Genomic DNA, 21,791 nt, shown 5'->3' with positions numbered 1-21,791 from the left:
ATAGATATCCTTACTCGCCTGATTGACCACATCCGCCCGCCCGTAGACTGCCCGCAATCCCATGGACCGTAAACGCCACGCCCCCGATCCACGCCGCCACCGATCTCAGATTCCACCCGTGGTAGTACGCATACGGCGACGCGGGGACCCTCATATACAGACTCGGGACGTGGAAATTGCCCCGCCGGATGAGCCAGTACTCGACCACCATGTTTGCGCACGTCGGCATGAGGAAGACGGTGTACCAGCCCAGGAAGGTGGGGAAGGAGCTGGCGCTGAAGGAATAAGCTTCTTACTCCACGTGGTGAGTCGTGGGGACTCTTCTAATAACGTTGGATCCGAGGACGAGGAACTGGAGAATGAGCGGGCAAAGACGATACGCATAGGATGATCGTCAGTGAGATTTACACATGGTAGGTATGGAACATATTTGAACTTTAGGACGTGTACCGTGAATGATTCAGACCTACAGAATCAGGCACAAAATACGGAAAATGCGAATAATACAACCAAAATACCACCAGAAACACCTAAAACAACCCCAAACTCGCGATGCAATAAAATATAACAACAGTAAATCAACCGTCTTCCACCCCCCGAAAACACTCTACCTAACCCTTGTGCTCTTACAACTTCTTCCTAGGCCTCCCCCTCTTCTTAGCAACCTTCGGCGAAGCAACCACAATCGGCTCCTCAATCGACGGAATGATCCCGAGATCAGGAACCTTCTTCGGCCTACCCCGGGGCCTCTTCACAGGCGCCGCCACAGCAGCAACAGGAGCCTCAAACGGTCTCCGTGCAGCATTGGCAGGACTGCGAGGCGAGGCAGGGCTCGGGTTCTGAGCGACTGTCTCGATGTGGTATCCCGGTCGTCGCGCAGCGGGGACCGGTGCCGGTGCTGGGGGTGGGGGGAGAACATGCGCGGGTCCATTCGCGCGCTCCCCGGGACCTGTATTCCAGAACGTGACCATCGCAAATACTTTCATGATACTGTGGACATAGCTCCAGAGGAGGTACCCCGGCGCCATAAACATATCCTGCGGCTCGCGGAGGAAGTACGGTATGACCTCGAGCAGCTTCGCTCCCAGCATCACGCGCGAGAGGTAGAAGAATGCATGCTGCTGTTCGCCCAGTCGACTCTCCCAGAGTGTATACACCAGTGCGGCGTCGTAGACGAGCGGGATGTCAAGGATCGACGTCGCATACACGGCGTACGTGCACCACGGGTGCCGGAACCACGATATCGGGGACGTAAGCGAGGCACAACTACTCCGGAAGGCCGTCCGCGCCTTTCGAAGCGATTCCACGAGGAGGTTTGTTATCCCCGAGTGATCGAGCGCAATCTCCACGCAGGCGTCGTGCGACGACTGGATGCGCACCGCGTATCCCTCCTTGACCGTCCAGCGGGTAATAAAGTTATCCGTTGCGCTCTCGTCGACGGCAAACGGGCCGAACATGTCCCAGCCCAGATACTCCCAGCTATACGCCGTGAGGAACGCCGGGTTCGAGATGATCTCGGAGCGGTGCGCGGAGGTGAGGCTCGAGACTGCGGAGACGCCGCCGTCGATTGCGCACGTCGACTCGATGTCGCGGCTCTCGCGGTCGACCTCGATTGCACCGAGCATGTTCAGGAAGGACGACCAGTTGAAGCCCTCCGGGCCGCGACGCGCGCGCTTTGTCGTCCCGACGATTCCGACGCGCGGGTTTGCGAAGGGGGCGAGCAGGACTGGGAGGAAGCGGGCAGAGGGCCAGATGGCGTGTTCGTCGAGGAGGACTGTGATTTTCGTGTTGACGTAGCCCAGTCCAGTCGCGATCTGCAGACGCTTGTTGACCCCGTTTCCGGTTTTGACGGTGATCTTGGTGTAGGGGAAGCGCTGCATAAATGGGATCATGAGACGTTTTGTGCGTGTAGTCATTGCGGCGCTGCTTGTGACGACGAGGACACAGGCAGGCTCGTTGATGAGGCAGGACATCAGGCATTCTTCAAACTGTTGGCTCTCAGGGTTGACGGCTGGAATAATGACGGTGCAATCGCTTCGACGGACTTTATTTTTCTTCGGGACAGGCGTTGAGCCGTTGAGGAAGAGAAGTGAGATGAGGTTTCCGAGGACCCGGACATATCGAAAGACGAAGAGGTAGATGAAGTAAACGGTCATGTTGTCGGCGAGGAGCCACTCGGCGTAGATCTGCGAGTCCGACGGGAGGAGAGTGATGAGCGCGCCGATGACTCTCTTCTTCTCGAGAAGACGGCGGAGTCTCTGTCGACATTTTTTCGAGCACCAGAATTGTGAAGCCCAGCTCGCCCAGCCGCTGAAGATGCTGGTAAAGTAGTACGCAAGCGATTCAGCAAAGGAGACGAGGGAGATGTAATAGTAGAAGGGGTAGGCATAGTAAAAGTCGCGCTCGATCGACGACAATCGAGGTCAAGGAGCTGACGTGGGGAGACGTGACTGCCAGAGGCGCGAGAAGGAGCGCGAAGAGAATGGCCAGCATGGTGACGGGTGGTGCCTGACCAGATGCGTGAATTTGTGAAAATGGAGATTCGAAATATTCAAGGAAGAAAAACGCCGCGTCGCGATTCTGCGGCTGTCTGGGTATATGTAGACAGACGTAAGAGGATGATTCTGGGAAAGCTCCAGCACAAAGTTCGAGGGGCAACTTGAAAGCAGACTCGAAACATGTTTGAAGACACTCGACCAAAGAGAAGATGAATGGGATCCTAATTTGGGAAACAAGTCAAGACAAAGGGGGGTCGACCGAGTAGGGCTCCTTGTCCTCGACTGCTTATATAAGCACCACTGCCCTCGTCTACATCAAGACACTCTTGCCATTCTACTTGCCGAGAATAAATCAGATGGCTGAAGATAAAGAGGCTACTTCCTGCTAATGGTTGGGAAGATAATGCTGAGACTACACTACAATTTGCGCTTGCGATTGGGCACCGGGGGTTACGATTGAGAGACTGCAGCAATGAGATTGATTGATACTCTGGGTGGTGGTTACTGTAGAGGGTTAATAAAATAGTCTGATTAGCCTGCTCGGTGACAGAGACTGAAGCGTACCTATGGTAGAGAAAGCCAATGATTGAATCAAGATTCAATTGGGTTGTTTAGATGAAAACAAGGGGACTGAGGTCGAATTTTAATAGCTCTTGTAAACAAAGAACAGCTCCTCCAACAAAGATCGTATAGCTTTTTCTTTGACTGCGCGCGAACTTCGTTCTGTTGATCTTCGGTACAAAGGGCGGTCTTTGTTCGAACGGTAATACTCGAAGATCTAGGAAAGCATCTCAAAGCTCTCTGTAGACCATCGTTAAACGAGAAAGGCCTTTTGTCCATGCCTGCCGTTGTACGTTGCCTTTTTTTTTTTTTTTTTTGACACACTCGCGTGAAAGAGGCCCTGGACAAAAGGGGACGTACTTTCAAAACATGTCTGCGAGAAACCAAAGCAATGACTCCGGACAGGATATCGCCGTGAAACACCAAGATCCCATCCTCGTTGTCCGCCATGTAGTATAATAATACCTCGACCCTTCTTCAACCTCGATAGTACCAAAGCATATCCATCCAGTTTACCTTGCCCCACAACGTGCCTTGGTATCAACCAAAATGTCATTTATCTCTTTCCCAAGCCTAGATGGCGAAGCCGAAGGGACACAGACTTCCACGTCTCTGAACAAGGCCACATTGCTGTCCGAAGTGACAGGTCCTTATAAGTGGCCCCTCTGGTTGATCTCGTTGCTGTTTCCTGCGACGGTATACCTACATGGGGCTCGGGATGGGACGCCTGATGAGAGACCTAGAGCATGCTAATATATATTCTCGTTCTTGTTGTTTTCTGAATACATAGTAGATCCATTCGCTCAGACTAGAAACGCATAGTAGAGTAGAACGTCGTCGGTCCTCCTTGTGAACCCATTCTAAAGACCTAGTACTGTGCCACGTGCCCTAGATGTAGCAGGCCAACTAGTCACATAGCTACCCCCATCACCCATCACCCATCAAGCCCCTGATAAAGCACCGCCTCAACACTCCCCCAAAGCCCGAGGACATGCGTATCAACAAACGGCAAAATCTGCGTAGCCACCAACCCCGCAACCCCTTTCTCCCGATCAACCCACCACCAAAGATTCGCCAGTCCTGCCCAATGCACGGTACTCGTCGACCGTCCCGTCGCGCCCCCATTGCTCAGCATGAATGTCAGTCCCCACCCCTGCGGCGGATCGTCAGGGACCGGGTACAGTTCGGGAATTGGGTTTGTCAGCGAGGGTTTTGCGGCGGGGATGGGTGTCCGGGAGAAGTGAGGGAGGTGGGGGATTTGGTTTGTGAACATTGTTTCGACGGTGGATTTTGAGAGGAGAGATGTGCCGGTGGACGGGCAGGTTCCGTTGTTTAGCAATGTGGCGAGGATTTCTGGGTCATGTTAGTTTCTCAAATGCCTAAACGGTGTGGTCACTGCATATGGCATTAGTGGGAAGGTGATCATAGCGGAACGTACTGCAATAGTCGCCCACCCTCGCAAACATCCCCGCGCCCCCACTATTAAACACCCTCTTGACCTCAACCTCATTGTCCGGGTCGACGACCAGCGGTAGACGAAGCAGATGGTCCCTGCCCCTTAGCTTGCCCTCGGCGTCGCGGAAATTCATATACGCCAACCGGCTGCGCATATCCCTATTCGGAATCATCGACATGTCTTTTATGCCCAGTGGCTCGAAGATGTGTTTTTGGAGATAGGTGTTTAGTGTCATTCCCGTGACGCGCTCGAGGGCTATGCCGGCCCAGTCGATTCCGACCTGTGCATCTGTTAAAACTCGTTCGCGAGCGGGCAAGTGGGCAACTGGATAGAGTCGAGAATGGAGATCTGCAGCGTACCCCGTACTCCCACCCCTCCCCCGGCTGGAACAGCAACGGCGTGTTAGTAATATCCTCCACGCGCCCTGAAAACTCATCGATACCAGCCGGATACGACCAGTCCCTCAGTCTCTTGTTGAAAAAGCTATACCCGAACCCAGCTGTATGTGTAAGCAGCATGCGCAGGGTAATCGCCTTCTTCTTCTCCTCCAAGGTCCCATCTTCTTTGAGGACTTTCAGCCTCGTCAACTCAGGACACAATTCTTCAATCTGCGTTTCGTTGTCGAGGGAGAGGCTCCCCTGCTCGACGAGCTGCATGCATGCGATTCCGACGAGGAGTTTTGTGCAGGAGGCAATCCAGAAGATCGTGTCGAGGGTCATGGGTTCATTTGATTCAGCGCCGCGTTTTCCGGCTGCGTGCGCGAAGAGCTCATTTCCGTCTTTGTCGACGATCACGACAACAGCGCCGGGGATGGTTGTTTTGGGGTCTGCGCAGGCGTTGTCGACGAGTGTGCGGAGTGTCGAGAGAGTTTCTTCTGATAAAGGCATTTTACTCTGTGGGAGGCTTTTGTCCTGCAGGAACCGTTCTTGGAGGAAAGTTCGGGGTGGACAAAGGAGGGGTTGGTAGAAGCAAAGTGAGGGGAAATAACGTGAACACTCGAGAGCGAAACAAAAGCAGAAATCCACAGCTGCGAGGGCCGCCTCAGCTATTTATCTGTGCCTCTCTGAGCCGACCCTTGGCTTCAGCTCAGCCATGTCAGAGTCTTGGATCCTTGTGATGCCGCCGAGGCGTCCGCCGAACCGCTGCCCCAGTTCGAGACCACACCTGGGCAGGCACTGCGTTCCCAATGTAGATAAAATATCCAGCGCCATCTGCGGACCCGCAATATCGCTTCCGAACAGAACCAGTGCGGACAAGTCTGCGGACAGACGGATGATCATCATCGCGATCGCGGATGGCTCACGGCAACTCCCAGAGCGGGGAAGGCGATCACTCGGCTGTGTAACCGCATATAGTCTCGGATGGCTTGGATAGTCGTCTTGAGGCAGCGAATCAGAGGTCCATGTCGGTGTTATCACACCATCACCTGCGCTGCTGTGCATGGGGCTAGGTTGCTCTCAGCTAGTTCCGGTAGTGAACGAGGGGTGGAGGTGCGGGGAAGCTTGGAACCCACCACCGGGCGATTGCCTATCAACGCGGGGGTTGGATGGTGCTCCGTCAAGCTCAGGTCTAGACAATGGTAGTGTTAGAAGGAGAGAGGAGTAACTGCCAACGTAGTACGCTGTCCGGACAGAAGGATGTTTGCTGGCTGCAGTGCAGAACGCGTTGCCTGATTACCCTGGTGATTGTTTGTCCTACTCAGCAGGATGGTTGTCAAACTTCGGGTATAAATATGGGCGAGATTCCGGCACATTACTTGGGAAATACATTTATTGCAATAACCGATCTGCCGAGTCAAAAGACAAAACCCAGATAACTACCAAGCAAACACAAGCTCAACGCCACAAGAATCATGGGCAGCATCGATGACACCGTTCCGCATCCCAAGAAATTCAAAACCTCCCTCACAGACTTCTCAGCGATCCACGTGGACAAGACTGGGCCTTACGCTGAGGATCTCACTGTCGATGCACTGATTGTCGGCGCTGGTTTCGGTACTGCGTCCCCCTTCCTATCAAACAACACGTCCCCTCTCAACCACTGAACACTAACCAGAACCATCACTCTAATCTAGCCGGCATCTTCATGCTAAAAACCCTCCGCGACCTCGGCCTCCGCACAACAATCTTCGAAGCAGGCACCGACATCGGCGGCACCTGGCGCTGGAACTGCTACCCAGGCGCGGCCGTCGACTCCGAAGTCCCCGAGTACGAGTTCAGCTGGCCCGAAGTGTATAGTACCTGGACGTGGAAGAGCAACTACCCGACGTACAGCGAGCTGCGCGAGTACTTTGACCATGTGGACCGGGTTATTGGGGTCAAGCAGCATTGTGCGTTCGGGACCGTAGTTGTGGGGGCGAGGTTTGATACTGAACTGGGGGCTTGGCGGGTGCAGACGGAGGATGGGAGGGTTGCGACGGCGAAGTATTTGGTGTTGGGGACGGGGTTTGTATGTTCTCTCCTAATACCCATACGTTTCTACTCCATCTCCCGTCGGAGCTGCGACAGCAGCAAGAACTAACTGCTATATAGTCCGCAAAACGCTACATCCCCCCCTGGCCCGGCATGGACAAATTCAAGGGAATCGTCCACCACAGCTCCTTCTGGCCGGACACCGAAATCCCCGTCGAGAATAAACGCTGCGCGATAATCGGGACCGGCGCCTCGGGAGTGCAAATCACCCAAGCCTGGGGCCCCCGCGCAGGCAGCCTAACCGTCTTCCAACGCACGCCGAACCTCGGCCTGCCCATGCGCAAACAATCCCTGACGCCCGATGCCCAGAATGCGCTGAAACACTACTACCCGGAGCTGTTCCGCTACCGCGAGACGACATTCGCTGGGTTCCTCTACGACTGGGCCGAGAAGAATACATTCGACGATAGCCCCGCGGACCGCGAAGCGTTCTATGAAAAAGTCTGGAACCAAGGCGGGTTCCGCTTCTGGGTGTCCATCTACAAGGACAACGTGTTCGACGCCGAGGCGAATAAAGAGTCGTATGCATTCTGGGCGAAGAAGACGCGCGCGCGGATTCGCGATCCGCGACTCAGGGACCTCCTCGCGCCGGATCCAAAGGACATGCCGCATTTCTTTGGGATTAAACGGCCCGCGCTGGAGCGGGACTACTACGAGCAGTTTAATCGCGAGAATGTGGATCTCGTGGATATTAAAAGCAATGGGATTCGGGAGTTTACGGAGACGGGGATCAGACTGGAAAATGGGGACCATTACGAGTTTGATGTTGTGGCTGTTGCGACGGGGTTTGTGAGTTCGCCTTTACCTTTACCCCCTTGCATCTCTATCTTTTCATTATTTCCCTGGCGCTGGCTAGACAATGTTAACGGGTGCAGGACGTGGTCACCGGCGCAATGACCCAGCTCAACCTCCAAAGCATATCCGGCACCCCCCTATCCACCGAATGGTCCTCCGGCGCCCAAACCTACCTGGGTACAACCATCAGCGGCTACCCAAACATGTTCCACCTCTACGGCGCGCACGGCCCAACCCTCCTCAGCAACGGGCCAACCTCTGTCGCCGTCCAGGGCCGCTGGATCGCCGACGCAATATCCAAAATCGAAGCACACGGCGTCAAATACATCAACCCGAAGCCCGAGGCGTCGGAGAAATGGAAGAAGCGGGTCATCGAGCTCAATGACAAGACGCTGTTTCCGACGACGCGGTCGACGTATATGGGGGGTGGGATTCCCGGCAAGGTTGTGGAGCCGGTCTGTTATGCGGGTGGGCTGCCGACGTATGCAAAAGAGATCAGGAAGGCGTTGGATGAGTGGGAGGTTGGGTTTGATATTGTCAGGAAGTAGAGGACCTGAGGAGCTTTAAGGGGTTCTATGTTGCTCTGGCCTTTCAATACTTTATGCTCTACCTACTCAGTTGGGGATAATGGTTTCGCACGACTTGACTGGCAAAGAAACATGCATTCCAAACACCATCTGGATGAGTCGGAGATTACGTCTGTCTCCTACCATCACTAAGAAAAGCTTATCTATTTTCTTACTTCCCCTCAAGCATCTCCTCGTTCTGGTCAGCACCTCCTGTTATCATCCATTAAAAAGAAGAAGAGGCTGAGAAAAAGAAATTAATAGCTAACAGGAGTAGTGGATCGTATCTAAGCCAACTTAACGCAGTTGGCCAGTAAATGTAGTCGCATTGCATCCACAAGCTAAACAGATCGGGCTACCGAAGACTCAATGAGGGTTACACAAAGTAAGCTACTCTAGGCTTGCCGGCATTACGTTCAGGTATACACCAGCACGTAATCCATAATCCAAACGACTCAGTGAAGCAGACGATGTTCCACGCGCCTACGCTATTCAAGCTTCCGCCAGCCTTTGTACGGCGGGTATATCTCGGCCTGGACGGCATCTGACGAGATCAGGCTGTTGACTGCTGCGGCACCGACGGCGGAGATCCGTATGCTGACGACATGGCAGCCTTTCTGCTATGGAACGGGTGTAACAGAAGAGAAGTCGAGATTGAAGGATGCTGTGGCGAATAAAACTAACATGGAAGATAGTGAGGACAGCCTAAGCGTAGATTTCCGCCGAAGCTCGTCGGGCCGCACATTGTCTCTAATCCAGCAGTCCACAGTGTCACAAGGCTTAGGTCATATTGAATATACCGGAGACCGCTGGTGCGCTGGTAAATGCGCCTTCCCAGACTAGCTAGCCGATTTAAATGACTCAGATGCTCGATCTCTGCACATAAACCGTGTGAAATACCTATCGAGAAAGCAGTCGCTTGTCCATCTTTGGTCTTTAGATTCAAACGCCAATGATGATGAAACTGGGGCGTGGAATCCTGGCAACTCTAGTGACGATGGTGGACAGGTACTTTTGGTACTGATGCCGGGCATATCTCACACCCTCATTTTTACCCTCAATTCTTGGTCGGGTTTTACGGTTGTAGACCAAGACACTGTGAAGTGTATACACGCTACGAAAACAGTACTGTAGAGGACTTCTGTGCAATCTACCGGAGACCGAGTGGACCTAGGGCTCGCGAGTTCTATGCTAAGTACCCACCAAGAGAGTTAAGATGATTATGATTATTAGCAAGAGCGTGAGGCCTCCATACCTGTTCTAATAGTAAGATTCTGGACCATGTAATCAGAGAATACCTAGGATAACTGCCCCTGGAATCCTTGACTTCTCCCTCTTTATTAGTATTAACAACCCACAGAACCTGCCCTTGTCAACCAGCTTTATACGCCTTATGCAAAGGCAACCGCTTAAGTAGAACCAGGAGCCCTGCAGACGCAGAGGAGTGCCAAGGGAGGAGTCCTCCGCAGAGAAGCTCGCTCCCAACCGCAGCGACGGGCCATTGCGCAGCGACTCCGCGAAACCGGCAGCGGGCTTTGTCTAAAGCAATGCCTGCCTCTACCTGCTGTGGGTTGTCCAAGAGATCACACCGACTATCATTTACTCCTTTTCGTACCTGCAGGTGCCACGAAAGGGCCCTGGCCGTCAGCATCGCCGTCAGCATCGCCGTCAGCATCGCCGTCAGCATCGCCGTCAGCTTCGCCGCTGTCAGAGCCGCCGATGAATTTTCAAGTTCGGACACGTTTATCACGCGTCTATGGAACCTCGTTTCTATGTCACCAGTCCATTGCCCGTAGACGAGGTGGTTGATCCAACCATCAAAGAAGACAAAGGGTAGATATGCCACGCAACCCAAAACAAAGAAGGGAGTCACCGCAGGAAAGCGGTTCGGGATGGAGATATGGCGATGAACAAAGCATAGGTTAGTAGGTTGAAGAGATGGCCTCTGGAACAGATGGCATACATATCTATTCGAGGATAGCCGAGTGTCAACTCCGACCATCCCATTTGGGCGAAGGGATTCTATCGTGGTCGAGGCAGGTAATATTGTATTTTGTAATGTCTGCCTCTTGGTCTCGTGCCAGCCACGATATAGAGACCATATTATGCTCGCCCCGAAGGTAGAAATCCGCACACGACGGTTCTCTAGATTGAAAGAGGACAATCGAAACCTGAGACACGCCGCGACATAATGAACTGCAATAATAGCCACAGTCTTTGAGCCCCGAAACACGGAACGTGGTCTGGTTCCTTGAAGAACTCAACAAAGATGTGCGGCCTTTGTTCTTCTACCACCCGATCTCGCGTCTATACGCGACAATCCGAGGCGATATAAGCAAAAGCATGCTGTTGAGGGTTCGGTTTTTCCCCCCTTTTCTTATTCTTCTGCATCTATATTCTACGACCTATCAGTTCAATATTCCTACCGTAATATCACTCATCTTATACAATGTCCGACGACGCTGCATCGGCTAGCGGGGGAGGCGACACGCAGGCGCAGCCTGGCAGACTCGGCGGCAACACCCCAGACGGGCCTGCCCTAGGAGACGCCGGGGAAATTGAAGGTTCGAAGGGTACGTGCAAGATCGAGCAAAACCCCATCTCCTCCTCTCCCTCCCGTACTCTTTCTCTTGCATCAGCCCCATCTAACCACACAATCACACACAGAAATCGGCAGCCGCGCCCAACTCGCCGACTTGGACAGAGACATCGTCCGCCACCTCGAACGCCAGCGCGAGATCCACTGGGCAAACAAATCCAAACGCGCCACCAGGGGGGACCACCGCACCGCGATGCTGCTGCAGCGGCGCGGCGACGTCATGCAGCGGCGCGGCGACGTCATGCAGCCGCCGTGCGACGAGTGTGAGCGGGACGAGGACGGAGACGAAGACGAGGACGAGGGCGAGGGAGGCGGCGAGGGCGGCGGCGTCTTCGCCGAGTGCGTTGCGGCGCCGGTGATTGGGGGCGCGGCGTTTGCGAACGGGGCTTGCGCGAGCTGCGTTTGGGAGAAGAAGACGTGTTCGCTGCGCGGGACGACGCTGGCGCTGGATGGGGGGAGCATTCGGCAGTTTGTTGATGTGGAGAATGGGCAGTTTAGTCTGCGGGATGCGATTGCGGCGCAGAGGGTTGCGCTTGGGGAGCAAGAGAAGGGGAAGGGGAAGGGGGAGAAGGGAAAAGATACAGATAAGGGAAAAGGCAAACAGAAGGAGGTAGTGGCTTCGTCTTCCAACGACACCTCCCCCGAGGAACCGGACGGCCGGAATATCCAGACGATCCCCTCGTCAACCTTCTTCGGCGCCTTCGTCCAGGACCGCAGACTGAACCGCGTAGGCGTCTCGCAGCGCGGGCCCCGCTGTGAATTCGATGGCGATGAGCTGCGATTCCCCATCTCCCGCTTGATCTGGGAAGACCCCAAGCGGTTGCTCGCGGCGCGGTCGTATCTTGCGCATTTCCTGGCGACCGTTGATGCGAGGCTGTATGAGCTTGGAGAGGAGGGAGACGACGATTCGTTCTTTTGGCGCAGGGAGGCGAAGAGGTTGCCGGCGTTGTACGCTGCACCGCAGGCGCCTAAAATGGTATGATCCAGCCATCCTTTGCTGCGAGGCCGTATGCTAACAGACCCCAGGCCAGCTCCGTGCAGGTCCCGCAGACGCAAGAGCCCGCCGACGAGACCCCCGATGTCGTCCCCGAAACGCAGCAGAATGACGAGACCGTGATTGCCGAGACACCCCCCAAAACGACCGCCCAAGCCCCAACGCCGAAACCTCAAGACAAGACCCCCGTGGTCCCCGAGACCCAGCCGGCTGATGACAAGGTGATCCCCGAGACACCCGTCGAAGAAACCCCTAGCGCCCCGAAGCCGGCCCCTCAAAAGAAGAGCCCTGAAGTTCCCGAAACGCAGTCCCAAGGCAAGCCATCGGTAGCCGCCGCGATACAGAACAAACCCTCTTCCAAGGATCCAAAGACGGGCTCCAAACCGGGAACATCCAGGAATACAGCATTTGAAATCTCAGACTCGCCAGCAAGCAACGAGCCGTCCTCATCTGATAGCGACCTTCCCAATCCCCCAACTCGTGTAGACAGAAAGATCCGCCCATTCAGGGACGACGATGACATGGCCGGCGCCGGAGTCGGAGCCGCTGGCCCCTCAACTGCTCCCGCCCGCCCGCTAGCGACGACCACGGCAACGCGGACTGTCGGGGGAGGGGCAACTGGCAGTACGGGCAGTGGCCCATCTCGGCGGAGAATGAATTTTCTTGGGACGGCTCTTGATGCGTTGAACACCATTTCTGGGGGTGCGACTGGGTCGAAGCGGCGGAGTGGGGAAGGGAGTGCTGAGGAGCCTCCGGAGAAGAGGCCGAGGGGGGAGAACAACCCTGATGGGTCATCGCTTGGTGGCCCTGCAGCTTGAAGGGAATGGTTTGAGATGGATGCTTGGATAGGCAGGTGTGGACACACTTTGCAGGACAGAGTGTATGCGTGTAACAGAGATCGATCTTCTGCTGCGTTTTTCCTTGTCCGTTGTGCTATTGTAGATATCAAATGTATTATTGTGTTTCAAAGCCATTCCAGTAGACAGGGCTCTAGGGTGGGCACACCTACAGATGCTGAGCCGTTGAAGCAGTCGTCTCGAGTCGGATTGAGGAAACCCCAGCCTCGGCCGGGTCCTTACTTGGGTCAATCCTTTCTTTCATTCTCCTTGGCGCAGTGGCTGTCAGCGGGGAGTCATGGCGTAGTCCGTCCATCTCTTTCAGTGGCCATTCCAGGCGCGAGAACCAGGTGGTTACCAAAGGAACAAGCAGACCGCGATCTTTCAGGACGCCCGACAAACCAGAATCCAAGGATAGAAAGTAAGCCGTCTCGAAGCATCATGGCGTTTCTTTATGGTACCGGCAAATACTCGCGCTACTTGATGTCTTTGTGCGTGACCGAATTGGTTTAACCACCGGAAAAGGAATAGACAAAGAAGCCTGCAAGGATTTGGACGACGCCCCGGAAGTGGGAGTTTGCGAAGCCAAATAAACAGGCAGACTGTGATCTTTCAGGACGCCCGACAAGCCAGAACCCAAGGATAGAAACTAATCTATTCCTGCACAAAAGCATCTTGGAATATCGTGGCCTTTCTTTATGGTACCGGCAAAGAAGGTCGAATCGCGCTACTCGACATCTTTGTGCATGCCCGAGTCGGTTCAACTGCTGGAACAGGAGAAGACAAAGAAGCCTGCACTGATTCAGAACACGCCCTCGAAGCGGGAATTTTCGAAGCCAACACTTAAGACGAGGACGTTCCCTGGCTGGCCGTTCTGGATTAACTCTCGCGATACCCATCATCAAGCTCAACTTGAAAGTCTTGACAACAATCGCAAAAATTGATTACCCACTGCCCTCCATCACAATGCCCCGCAGAAAGGCAGAAAGAGGCGACTCAGATTCCTCCATGCACGACGCAGGACAGGCCTCGGACTGGGAAGCCATCGGATCAGACGGTGAAGCGCAGGCGCTAGCCGGTGAGTGAAGCAGCCTCGCTGCATTGATGCCCCTCGACAGATCAACAGCTGACGCATTCCTTCTGCAGAAATTGGGACGTCCAGGCTTCCGGTGGGAGGAAAGAAGATCGCCCGCGAGCGCAAGATCGTCCGCAACACCAACACTACGCTGACCCCCGGCACGGCCAAGCAGAGACTCGCTGCCATCCTCTACCGGCGCGGAGATCTGGTCGAGAATCCGTGTGCGCAGTGTGCCGCCACGGGAGGGACCTTCACGCAGTGCGTCGCCGTGACCGGATTCCAGCATAGCGCGTGCACCAACTGTCTCTGGGCGAACAGGGCCTGCTCGCTGCGCGGCACCGAAATCCAGTCGAGTGCTGGACTTGGAAGCCAGTACAGCAATCCACGCAGTAAGCCAGACTGGGGTGTCCCCCGTGCGATCTCGAGCTAGTACGTGCGTTAGATTTAACCCCTGTCGATCTGGACGGTAGGCATCCTCGCCATCTGCCATTGTTATGCCATGGGGCTCCACTAACATGTGTATCTCTCACCATCAGTACTACGCTCTCTGACCGTTTCCCAGCGAGATGACGTCGAGGAGGGTGACGAGGAGACCTGCAACTGGGTCTTGGGATCGGCAGCCTACAGGCGTTGGGCATCCGGGAAGTCCGGCGTACTCTGGATCAAAGGCAAGCCAGGATCCGGAAAGTCGACGCTCATGTCATTCCTGGCTCTGGCCGCGCAGGAAGACGGAAAGGTCGTGCTCAAGTTTTTCTTCAATGACACGGCCTCGGAGCCGCCATCTACTGCAACCGACCTGCTCCGCTCGTTGGTCGCACAGCTCTACCACCAGGACGAGGCTGTACGCCCCGAGATCCGCAAATTGTTTGTCGAGAAATATGGCCTAGTCGGGGGTGATAAAGACAGCGTGGTTTGGCAACAGGCGGAACTCGAGCGCCTGTTACAACGTGCTGTTGTTGAAGCAGCGCAGAGGCGACCCGTCGCTGTCTTTGCGGATGCATTGGACCAGGCGGGGGCGCGGACAGGTACCGAGCTCGCCTGCTATTTTGACAAGATCATTGATGCGCTCCCCTCCAACAACCTTAGCTGCAAGATCTGTCTGTCCGCTCGCCACTATCCGATTCTAGCCACCCCCCGCCAAGACAACCAAATCGCAGTAGACGAGTGCAATGGCGACAGCATCGAGGCATTCGTTCGCGAGGCCCTCTTGAAGCACGATCAAGTCCCCGATCAGCCGGTGGAGGTCAAGGAGGCGTGGAAGAACCTTACACAGCAGCTGATTTCGTCCGCAAAGGGGGTTTTCCAATGGGTCCGTCTGGTCGTGCCGGAGGTCAAAAGAAAGATCCTCGAAGGCAGGTCGCCTGACGAGGTTAGCAGCTGGCTCCGACAGGTCCCTCAAGAGCTACAGGCCAAGTATCGACGGATCATCGAAACCACGATTGAGCACCCGGATTGCGAAGACGCCTATCTGTTGTTTCAATGGGTTTGCTTTGCACAACACCCTCTCACCGTGGCTGCGCTGCCTGCTGCGATGGCGATCCAGGCTATCATTCCTAAGAAGTTTGGGGCCGTTTGGCGGCATACACGCCACCTCTTCGCCAGTGAAGCGGAGACCAAGAGGCGGATCATCCGCTTGTCTGGAGGCCTGCTCGAGATTGGACCGGCGCCCTATGGAACTGGAGAGTGCCCCCAGTTCATCCACCCATCTGCCAAGGATTTCTTCCTTGGACGAGGTCTCTGCCTGCTCTTTGGCCGTGTGCCCCTCTGGAACCGGGTGCTTCCAGAGGTCCAGAGGCATTACACTACATAAAGACTATTTAATAGGCGACTGCGAGGATGCAAGGCATTTAGCACCCAAGCAGATATAGCAGTAGGATGTGGCTCCAGAGGTTTCGAGTGAAGCCGAGCAGCAAGTTTGGTCACATACCCTCAGGGATGGGAGAGAGGGGTTGGGCTGAGCAAGATTTTGATCCAGACTGCCACGGGGTTCCGTATAACTACAGGAGACAGTGAAGCTGAAGCTCTGCTTTCTACTGAGAGAGAAGCAGGATGAGCAGCCGTATGGGTAGAGGAAAGAGGTACGGTTGTTGAACCTCTTTGTAAAAGTGGCTCCTGAAAGCCCGGTGGTGAACGCAATACACAAAGCTGCTGTAGGTACAGTGCCACCACCGCATCGTAGACCAACGAGAGAATGGCAACCTTCTGCGCGCTTCTACCAACCAGACCTTACCTCTGTCGTCAGGATCAAAGTTCGCTGCAGCAACATGTGTGGTACTATCAACAACTACAAACCTGTTATGAACCAGGCGTATAATCAGACCTTCAACGGTCCTGTTGTGTTCGCCATCGGGAACCATGCGGATAACAGTAGGTCACGCAAGACCCAGCCCCTCGCGTCCCCGTAGCTAATCATGCATGCTATTCTCAGCCCAGGGCGCAGAGTCAGATATGGAATGGTTGGAGGGGCAAGTCAAGCTGACTTGTCCCAGAGGTGAGTGAATCTGGAGCATCAGGTTCCTGATCAGCGCTCATTGTGTAACAACAGCCACCAATCGCGACTCGCAGCCGCCGGAGAAGAGACTCCGGTTCCAGTTTGATGTCCCCATACCTGAGCGGGCAGCTACTAGAGACCCAGTCAGTCCAAGGGAGCTCGCCACATTCACAATCCCAGTGTCAGACGACCCCTCACGCTCCCTCGAGGTGACAATCAAGGAAGTGAACACTCCCGGTATGGTAAGTGCTAGGCTTTCCGGATATGTTATGAGGAGTCATGCCTGCTAATTGCTTCCATTACTTCAAAAAGCACTAAACATCGTTATTCCCCATCTGTTGAACCTCAAATCGAGCCACCTAGCTGCTCCTGGTAAGCCGTCCTGACAGTGACCGTAGGGGGCGACCCCGCCCCGTCCTTTTCAGAATCTATCGATCGAAACAAACCCTCTGCTACGTCGGTCCACTCCAGCACATCCAGACCGCGATCGAGGAGAAGGACCTTGTGAAGATGACTAGGAACTGCATTGGCTTTTTCATAGCAAGCAGGCCTGCCCGGTCCAGTTCAGCCATTAGCATTCCGGCGATGCCATGCTTGTTACCTCTCGTTCCGTTGCTCGTTGCGTTTCCCAAAGCTCCGGCAAAAGAGGGGTGAGTTTCCAATCGCACGCATATCCAGCATCCCGACACGGCGTTTTGCGACCGTCGAAACGATCCCCAGTAGGCAGAGTATTCACGGTCGGTTCGAGCGGCAAGCGCGACTTAGGTGGATAAAATTGTGATTCCCATCCATGCAACACCTGGGCTCGTCGAATGATGTTGAGGTCTGGCCAGAGAAACACCGTTGTGTCAGCGTCCGGTCCGTCAAGAAGTGGATTTGCATCCCGACCGTGGCTGTGAATGCCCGAAATCGGGAATGGCATCCTCCAGTCACAAGGCGACGATATGGCATTCGGTGCGCAGACAGCAAAGCCTAGCAGGAAAGAACTTGGCCGACATGGGTCCATTGCCTCTGGAGTCTGAGATTGCTCGCCATTGCCAGCCACACAAGCCAATCGATCTCGCGCGGGGAAAAGTGGGTTCGGAACGACCGGTATTTCGCTAGTTGCCTCGGACGGTGGAAATGTCAATAGAGTGGGGGAGTGATCTGCTGAGAATGTGCGCAAGTCTGAAGAGGCTCGCAGTGACTGAAGCCCAGAAGATGGATTCGTGGAAGCGTGGAGCAAAGGTTGTCGGTCGCCGCGCCAGATCGCCCACAGCTTTGCCACACCGCCTTTTGTGAGAAGACGCGACCGAACTTGACCTCAAGTGCCAGCAACTGCTAAAGTCAGAGTACTTTTGTTGTAATCTCCTGTCTCTCCTATACGATTTCCTTTTAACAGTTAAGCAATCTCACACGTTATCTTGGCGTTTCTACCCCACAACATACATCAGGATCTACAAGTTCCAAGGTTGCGAGAATAGACCGCGCCTGGATTGCAGCGGCCAGCTGAGTAAGCTTCATAGTCTGACCAAGTTTCCATGTTCAAGTTACTTGACAACCTTCCAAGGTTGGTTGATCAATAACAGCCCGATCGTATCTGCATACTTCAGAGAAACACTGCGTACAAGTTATGCGCTTCTAGTGCAGCTGCACAAACTTGATCATTGCGCGCCAAGTGAGCAGGTGAGATAGCGATTCTTTGTCACGTGATGTAGTTCAAGTGCTAGGTAAGTTTGGTTATTTCTTGGCAAACCCTTCCCTGAATCTAATTGGTTAAGAAAACTGCAGTAACGTGACCTAATATGTCCCTTAAAGAGGCACACTTGGGCGCTTAGAGAGGCGATGCTTTCTACCCAAGGGGGGGACGTTTGCTAAGAGATCCAAGGGGCAATGTGAGTTTGAAGAACCAATACGATATCCTTCGGGTAGGACCACATGATATGCAGTATCAACAACGAGTCCAAATATCGCGCGCCACCTTCCTGTCCATTGTGGAGAACACTAAGCAATATTGCGCGGGTGTAGACGGCGCTCTATAGAGAAACAAGCAGGTAATGCCGCCGCGCAGTTGCGCCAGCGGCACGTCCCTCGTGCAAAATAATCTGGATGCCAGCCTCAGGGTCAAATCTTTCTGTCCAAAACCTATAGTACTCCATCCCCAAGTTCATATCTCCAGAATAGCCTATTCCCCGGCTCTCGAGAGTTAACTTTCCTGAACCACCAGAAAAGCCTGAATCCACAATCGACAACAGTCCGAAGGTAGTAGTCAAGATCTCGATGAGATTCTATCATGCTGGTGAATAACTTCTTCCTTTCAATCTTTGCGGACCATACCCCTGATGGAAGAGGCTATAACGAAGAAATGATGCATTGGTCTAACTACCTGCTGAGGGAGAGAAACCGCTGGAAGACTCTTTCACATAAAGGAAAGGGCCACACGTGCAGCGCTAAACGTCTTTTGGAAGTGAAAGGGAGACCAGGCTTCCAACAACCCCAACTCCCAGTACCATCCACGAGAACCCACAATCCTCAAGCGATCGAGCTCAGACAGGAACAGCCGGATACACCAAATTCTCACAACTCTCCCCACAAGCCTGGTAAACCCCGATATACGCCGCCCCACCACAATTCTGCCCGGGATTCCCACTGCACGGATGCAGGCACTTGCCCATCGGCGCAACGGCCGGCTCGTGCTCGGGCGAAATACTACTCCCACAATAGCACTCGCGCGAATACTCGAGCCCCGCATAGGTATACCCTTTGCCGTCACAGAAGGCAATGCATTTCTGCACGGTCATGTCATCGGCGCTGGTGCTTGCCTCTGAGAGAACGCGCTCCCCGTCGACGTTGTCGCGTGTGCATCCGATCCAGGCCCATTCGAGAGAGGCGGTTACGTCTGTATAGTAGTGTTGCGGGATGTCGATTTCGGTAGGCGCCGTGGTGCAATTTTTGGTTGCTTGTGCGTCCCCAGGGCCAGATTGAATGGCGTTGCAGCCTGGGAGGGAGGGGAGCCAGCCGGAGACGGGTTCGGGGATGGAGGGTTCCAGCAGGCAGCCTTCGGTCATGTAGTCTTCGTAGAGCGTGAGTGCGGCGCAGTTCTTGATGTCGCCGTTTAGGTCGTCGCACGTATCGAGGGCTTCTTGGAGAATATCAATGTCCCAGCCGTTGACCTGCATCATGGATCATTAGCGTAAATACAAATTCGACGTGGTGGAACGTACAAAGTCGCCGTGCAACCCATACCCAGTCGGGTCTCCATTCGAAAACACAAACGGCTGGCTATCGCCATACCACATATCGGCAAAGTACTCCGTGTGCCAGATAACTTCGATGAAAATCGAAACGATCTTGACCGGGTGCGACTCTGGACATGTACCACTGTTGTAGGCTTCGATGGGATATGCCATGTGAGACTTGTGGTCCGGGCTGTCGTAGTTCTTCCCGTCCCAACAGGAGGGAAAGAACACCTGGCTGCGAAGGCCATTGGGGCAGTTATAGTTTGGTAGACCATTTGTTTCGGGCTTCGCTCCGCCAGTATAGTCGAGGCACGCGTAGCTACGGGCTTCGGCTTCCCGGGTATCTTTGTATTCGCGGTCGAGGGGGTTCCCGGCGAGCATGCGCAGGTCTTTTGGAGGGGCGCGGACGGTATCACTTCCAGGTTCGGGGCGTTGCCTGCTCAGATTAGTATACTACCTATTTCGAATAAAGAGACCATACAGATAGTAAATCAGAGCTCCCCCATTCTGTGGAACGGGTGTAAAGCTCCCGTTCTCGGCCTGGTAGTACAGGGACGGAATCCAGTAATTCGACTTGTCTGCGATTGGCGCACAAGAACTGCACTGCGACTCCTGAGTCTGGTTGTAATCCATGGTGAACCCGAATCCCGAGCCACCCATAATGGTATGGACGTGGCCCGCGACAAGCCCAGGGTTCACAATCGGATCGGCCCGCTCAACCACCAATGGGTTGCTGCAGGGGACCTTGAAAAACGCCTGAGCCAGCTCGAGGCACGACAAAAAGAGCGGAAGATGCCGAGTTCCAGCCCGCATCTTGAAAAGTATAACGAGTGTTGTTGATGAAGAGAAAAATGAATGTAATGAGCGTCTGGCGACCAGCAGTGAAAACTCATCGTCTTTGGTTCCCTTCCGACCCTTTTATACGCGCCCACCCCTATCTCTGCCTCGCAAGGCGCTTAGCAGTTTCCATATCTTCCTCAGCGAAACTTGGTTGATGAAGGGACCAGGATCCGTGGTGAACCCCTTGGTAGCATGGGTAATCTGCCGTGGTCTCACCATCTGCGGGGATGGCAGCTCAGAGGCGCCCAGGCCCTGGATTAAGGATCCTGAAACGCACCCGCGAATCCGCGACGACCCGCCGAGTACTCCGGAGTAGTATTTGCTCCACCGCGAGCGCAACGCTGCTGGATCCATCGGTCTCCTAGCTCTGACTTTCCCTTAAAAGTCTTTTCTGCGATTGATCGATTCGGCAAAATCCTCGGAATTTTCACCGGTCGGGCCGCTGAGTGATCTGGTCGTGGACCCCGCGGACCCTGGGAGACCGAGCGACTATGGAGTAGCAATTTTGGACTCCTGGGACTCGAAACAAGGCGCTGGTTAGGTTTGATCGTTGATGGAAATAAATTAGCTGTTCCTCTGGTCCTTGTCGGAACGATTTGATCAAGGAACGCATCCAAGCTTCACGCCCTGCTGTCGTTGGCAACTGAGAGCTCAGTTTTAACGCTCGGTGACCCGAGCCACTAGAAAACTGTGTTGTCTCGACGAGTTCTGGGGTTTTCTGTCTAGTCCGACGGTTCATCGCGTCTTTCCATTGCCATTCATCAAGAAAGAAGCTGTGCAAGTTTTTCTTGGAAGTGAATTCCATTATATCCTCTGCTTCCAGTACTCTATCTTATAAAGCATGCTTTTGTCCGGCTTGCCTTTGTATTCATGGCCTGGTGCTAGCAGCCACCTCCAAAATATATCTGTAGGAAACTTAGAGCGAATGGGAATTGCGTTCAATGGAGGACGAGGACGCTGTTACATATCACATGCTATTCAACCTGATTGATACAACAATTCATCTCGATAGCGAATATTTGATGCTTTAGCTTGTGTTCTCCGAAGAGACAATGCCATGTTGCGCTTTGTTCTGGTCGAGGCACGTGATCAGTTCTCGACAGTCCGAAATCTGACTCGTGACCAACTCCGCGTTCGGGAGTTGGAACAATCTTCCACCCACTCATCCTACCAATCGTCCCACTCGATCACCATCTCCACGCTTTTTTGTTGACAAAAGAACGACTATTGCTCCTCGTCTAACTCGTTGCTACGAATTCAAAGCCAATTCCTGATAGAAGAAATGTGCGGGCTTTCTAGCTATGAATCAACACAAGGTCGAAAGGAGGTGTGACTGTTGACTCTTTCTCCTCAGTCGCTTGACCATCGCCATCTATATCCCCAAGTTA

At 54.1% G+C, this 21,791-nt stretch overlaps 6 protein-coding genes across 6 annotated transcripts; 3 read left to right on the top strand and 3 right to left on the bottom strand.

The window, feature by feature from the left end:
* Positions 1 to 10: 10 nt before the first annotated feature.
* On the bottom strand, positions 11 to 2,493 carry BJX68DRAFT_273367 (uncharacterized protein; the record flags this gene model as incomplete). Its single annotated transcript, XM_071047440.1, has 3 exons — positions 11 to 275; positions 631 to 2,402; positions 2,437 to 2,493. 3 exons carry the CDS (start codon positions 2,491 to 2,493, stop codon positions 11 to 13), a joined length of 2,094 nt encoding a protein of 697 aa, XP_070892260.1.
* A 1,500-nt stretch (positions 2,494 to 3,993) lies between these two features.
* BJX68DRAFT_273366 (serine hydrolase domain-containing protein) lies at positions 3,994 to 5,402 on the bottom strand (the record flags this gene model as incomplete). Its single annotated transcript, XM_071047439.1, has 3 exons — positions 3,994 to 4,412; positions 4,498 to 4,795; positions 4,875 to 5,402. 3 exons carry the CDS (start codon positions 5,400 to 5,402, stop codon positions 3,994 to 3,996), a joined length of 1,245 nt encoding a protein of 414 aa, XP_070892259.1.
* Positions 5,403 to 6,367: 965 nt separating this feature from the next.
* BJX68DRAFT_273365 (flavin-containing monooxygenase) lies at positions 6,368 to 8,329 on the top strand (the record flags this gene model as incomplete). Its single annotated transcript, XM_071047438.1, has 4 exons — positions 6,368 to 6,509; positions 6,590 to 6,963; positions 7,047 to 7,775; positions 7,862 to 8,329. 4 exons carry the CDS (start codon positions 6,368 to 6,370, stop codon positions 8,327 to 8,329), a joined length of 1,713 nt encoding a protein of 570 aa, XP_070892258.1.
* Positions 8,330 to 10,796: 2,467 nt separating this feature from the next.
* Positions 10,797 to 12,758, top strand: BJX68DRAFT_273364 (uncharacterized protein; the record flags this gene model as incomplete). Its single annotated transcript, XM_071047437.1, has 3 exons — positions 10,797 to 10,920; positions 11,015 to 11,922; positions 11,973 to 12,758. 3 exons carry the CDS (start codon positions 10,797 to 10,799, stop codon positions 12,756 to 12,758), a joined length of 1,818 nt encoding a protein of 605 aa, XP_070892257.1.
* BJX68DRAFT_250333 (uncharacterized protein) lies at positions 12,610 to 13,405 on the top strand. Its single transcript, XM_071042242.1, has one exon. The coding sequence runs from the start codon at positions 12,774 to 12,776 to the stop codon at positions 13,287 to 13,289; it is 516 nt and encodes a 171-aa protein (XP_070892256.1). The 5' UTR covers positions 12,610 to 12,773; the 3' UTR covers positions 13,290 to 13,405.
* Positions 13,406 to 18,192: 4,787 nt separating this feature from the next.
* On the bottom strand, positions 18,193 to 20,466 carry BJX68DRAFT_27975 (DUF1996 and WSC domain-containing protein). Its single transcript, XM_071048793.1, has 3 exons — positions 20,045 to 20,466; positions 19,549 to 19,999; positions 18,193 to 19,497 (listed from the first exon to the last, which is right to left on the bottom strand). The coding sequence occupies exons 1-3, from the start codon at positions 20,374 to 20,376 to the stop codon at positions 18,871 to 18,873; spliced, it is 1,410 nt and encodes a 469-aa protein (XP_070892255.1). The 5' UTR covers positions 20,377 to 20,466; the 3' UTR covers positions 18,193 to 18,870.
* Between the last annotated feature and the right edge of the window lie 1,325 nt (positions 20,467 to 21,791).

Source organism: Aspergillus pseudodeflectus (genome assembly GCF_044049435.1).
Source record: "Aspergillus pseudodeflectus strain CBS 756.74 chromosome Unknown BJX68scaffold_108, whole genome shotgun sequence".
Classification (NCBI taxonomy): Eukaryota; Fungi; Ascomycota; class Eurotiomycetes; order Eurotiales; family Aspergillaceae; genus Aspergillus; species Aspergillus pseudodeflectus.
This window is presented reverse-complemented; position numbering and strand designations above follow the sequence as displayed.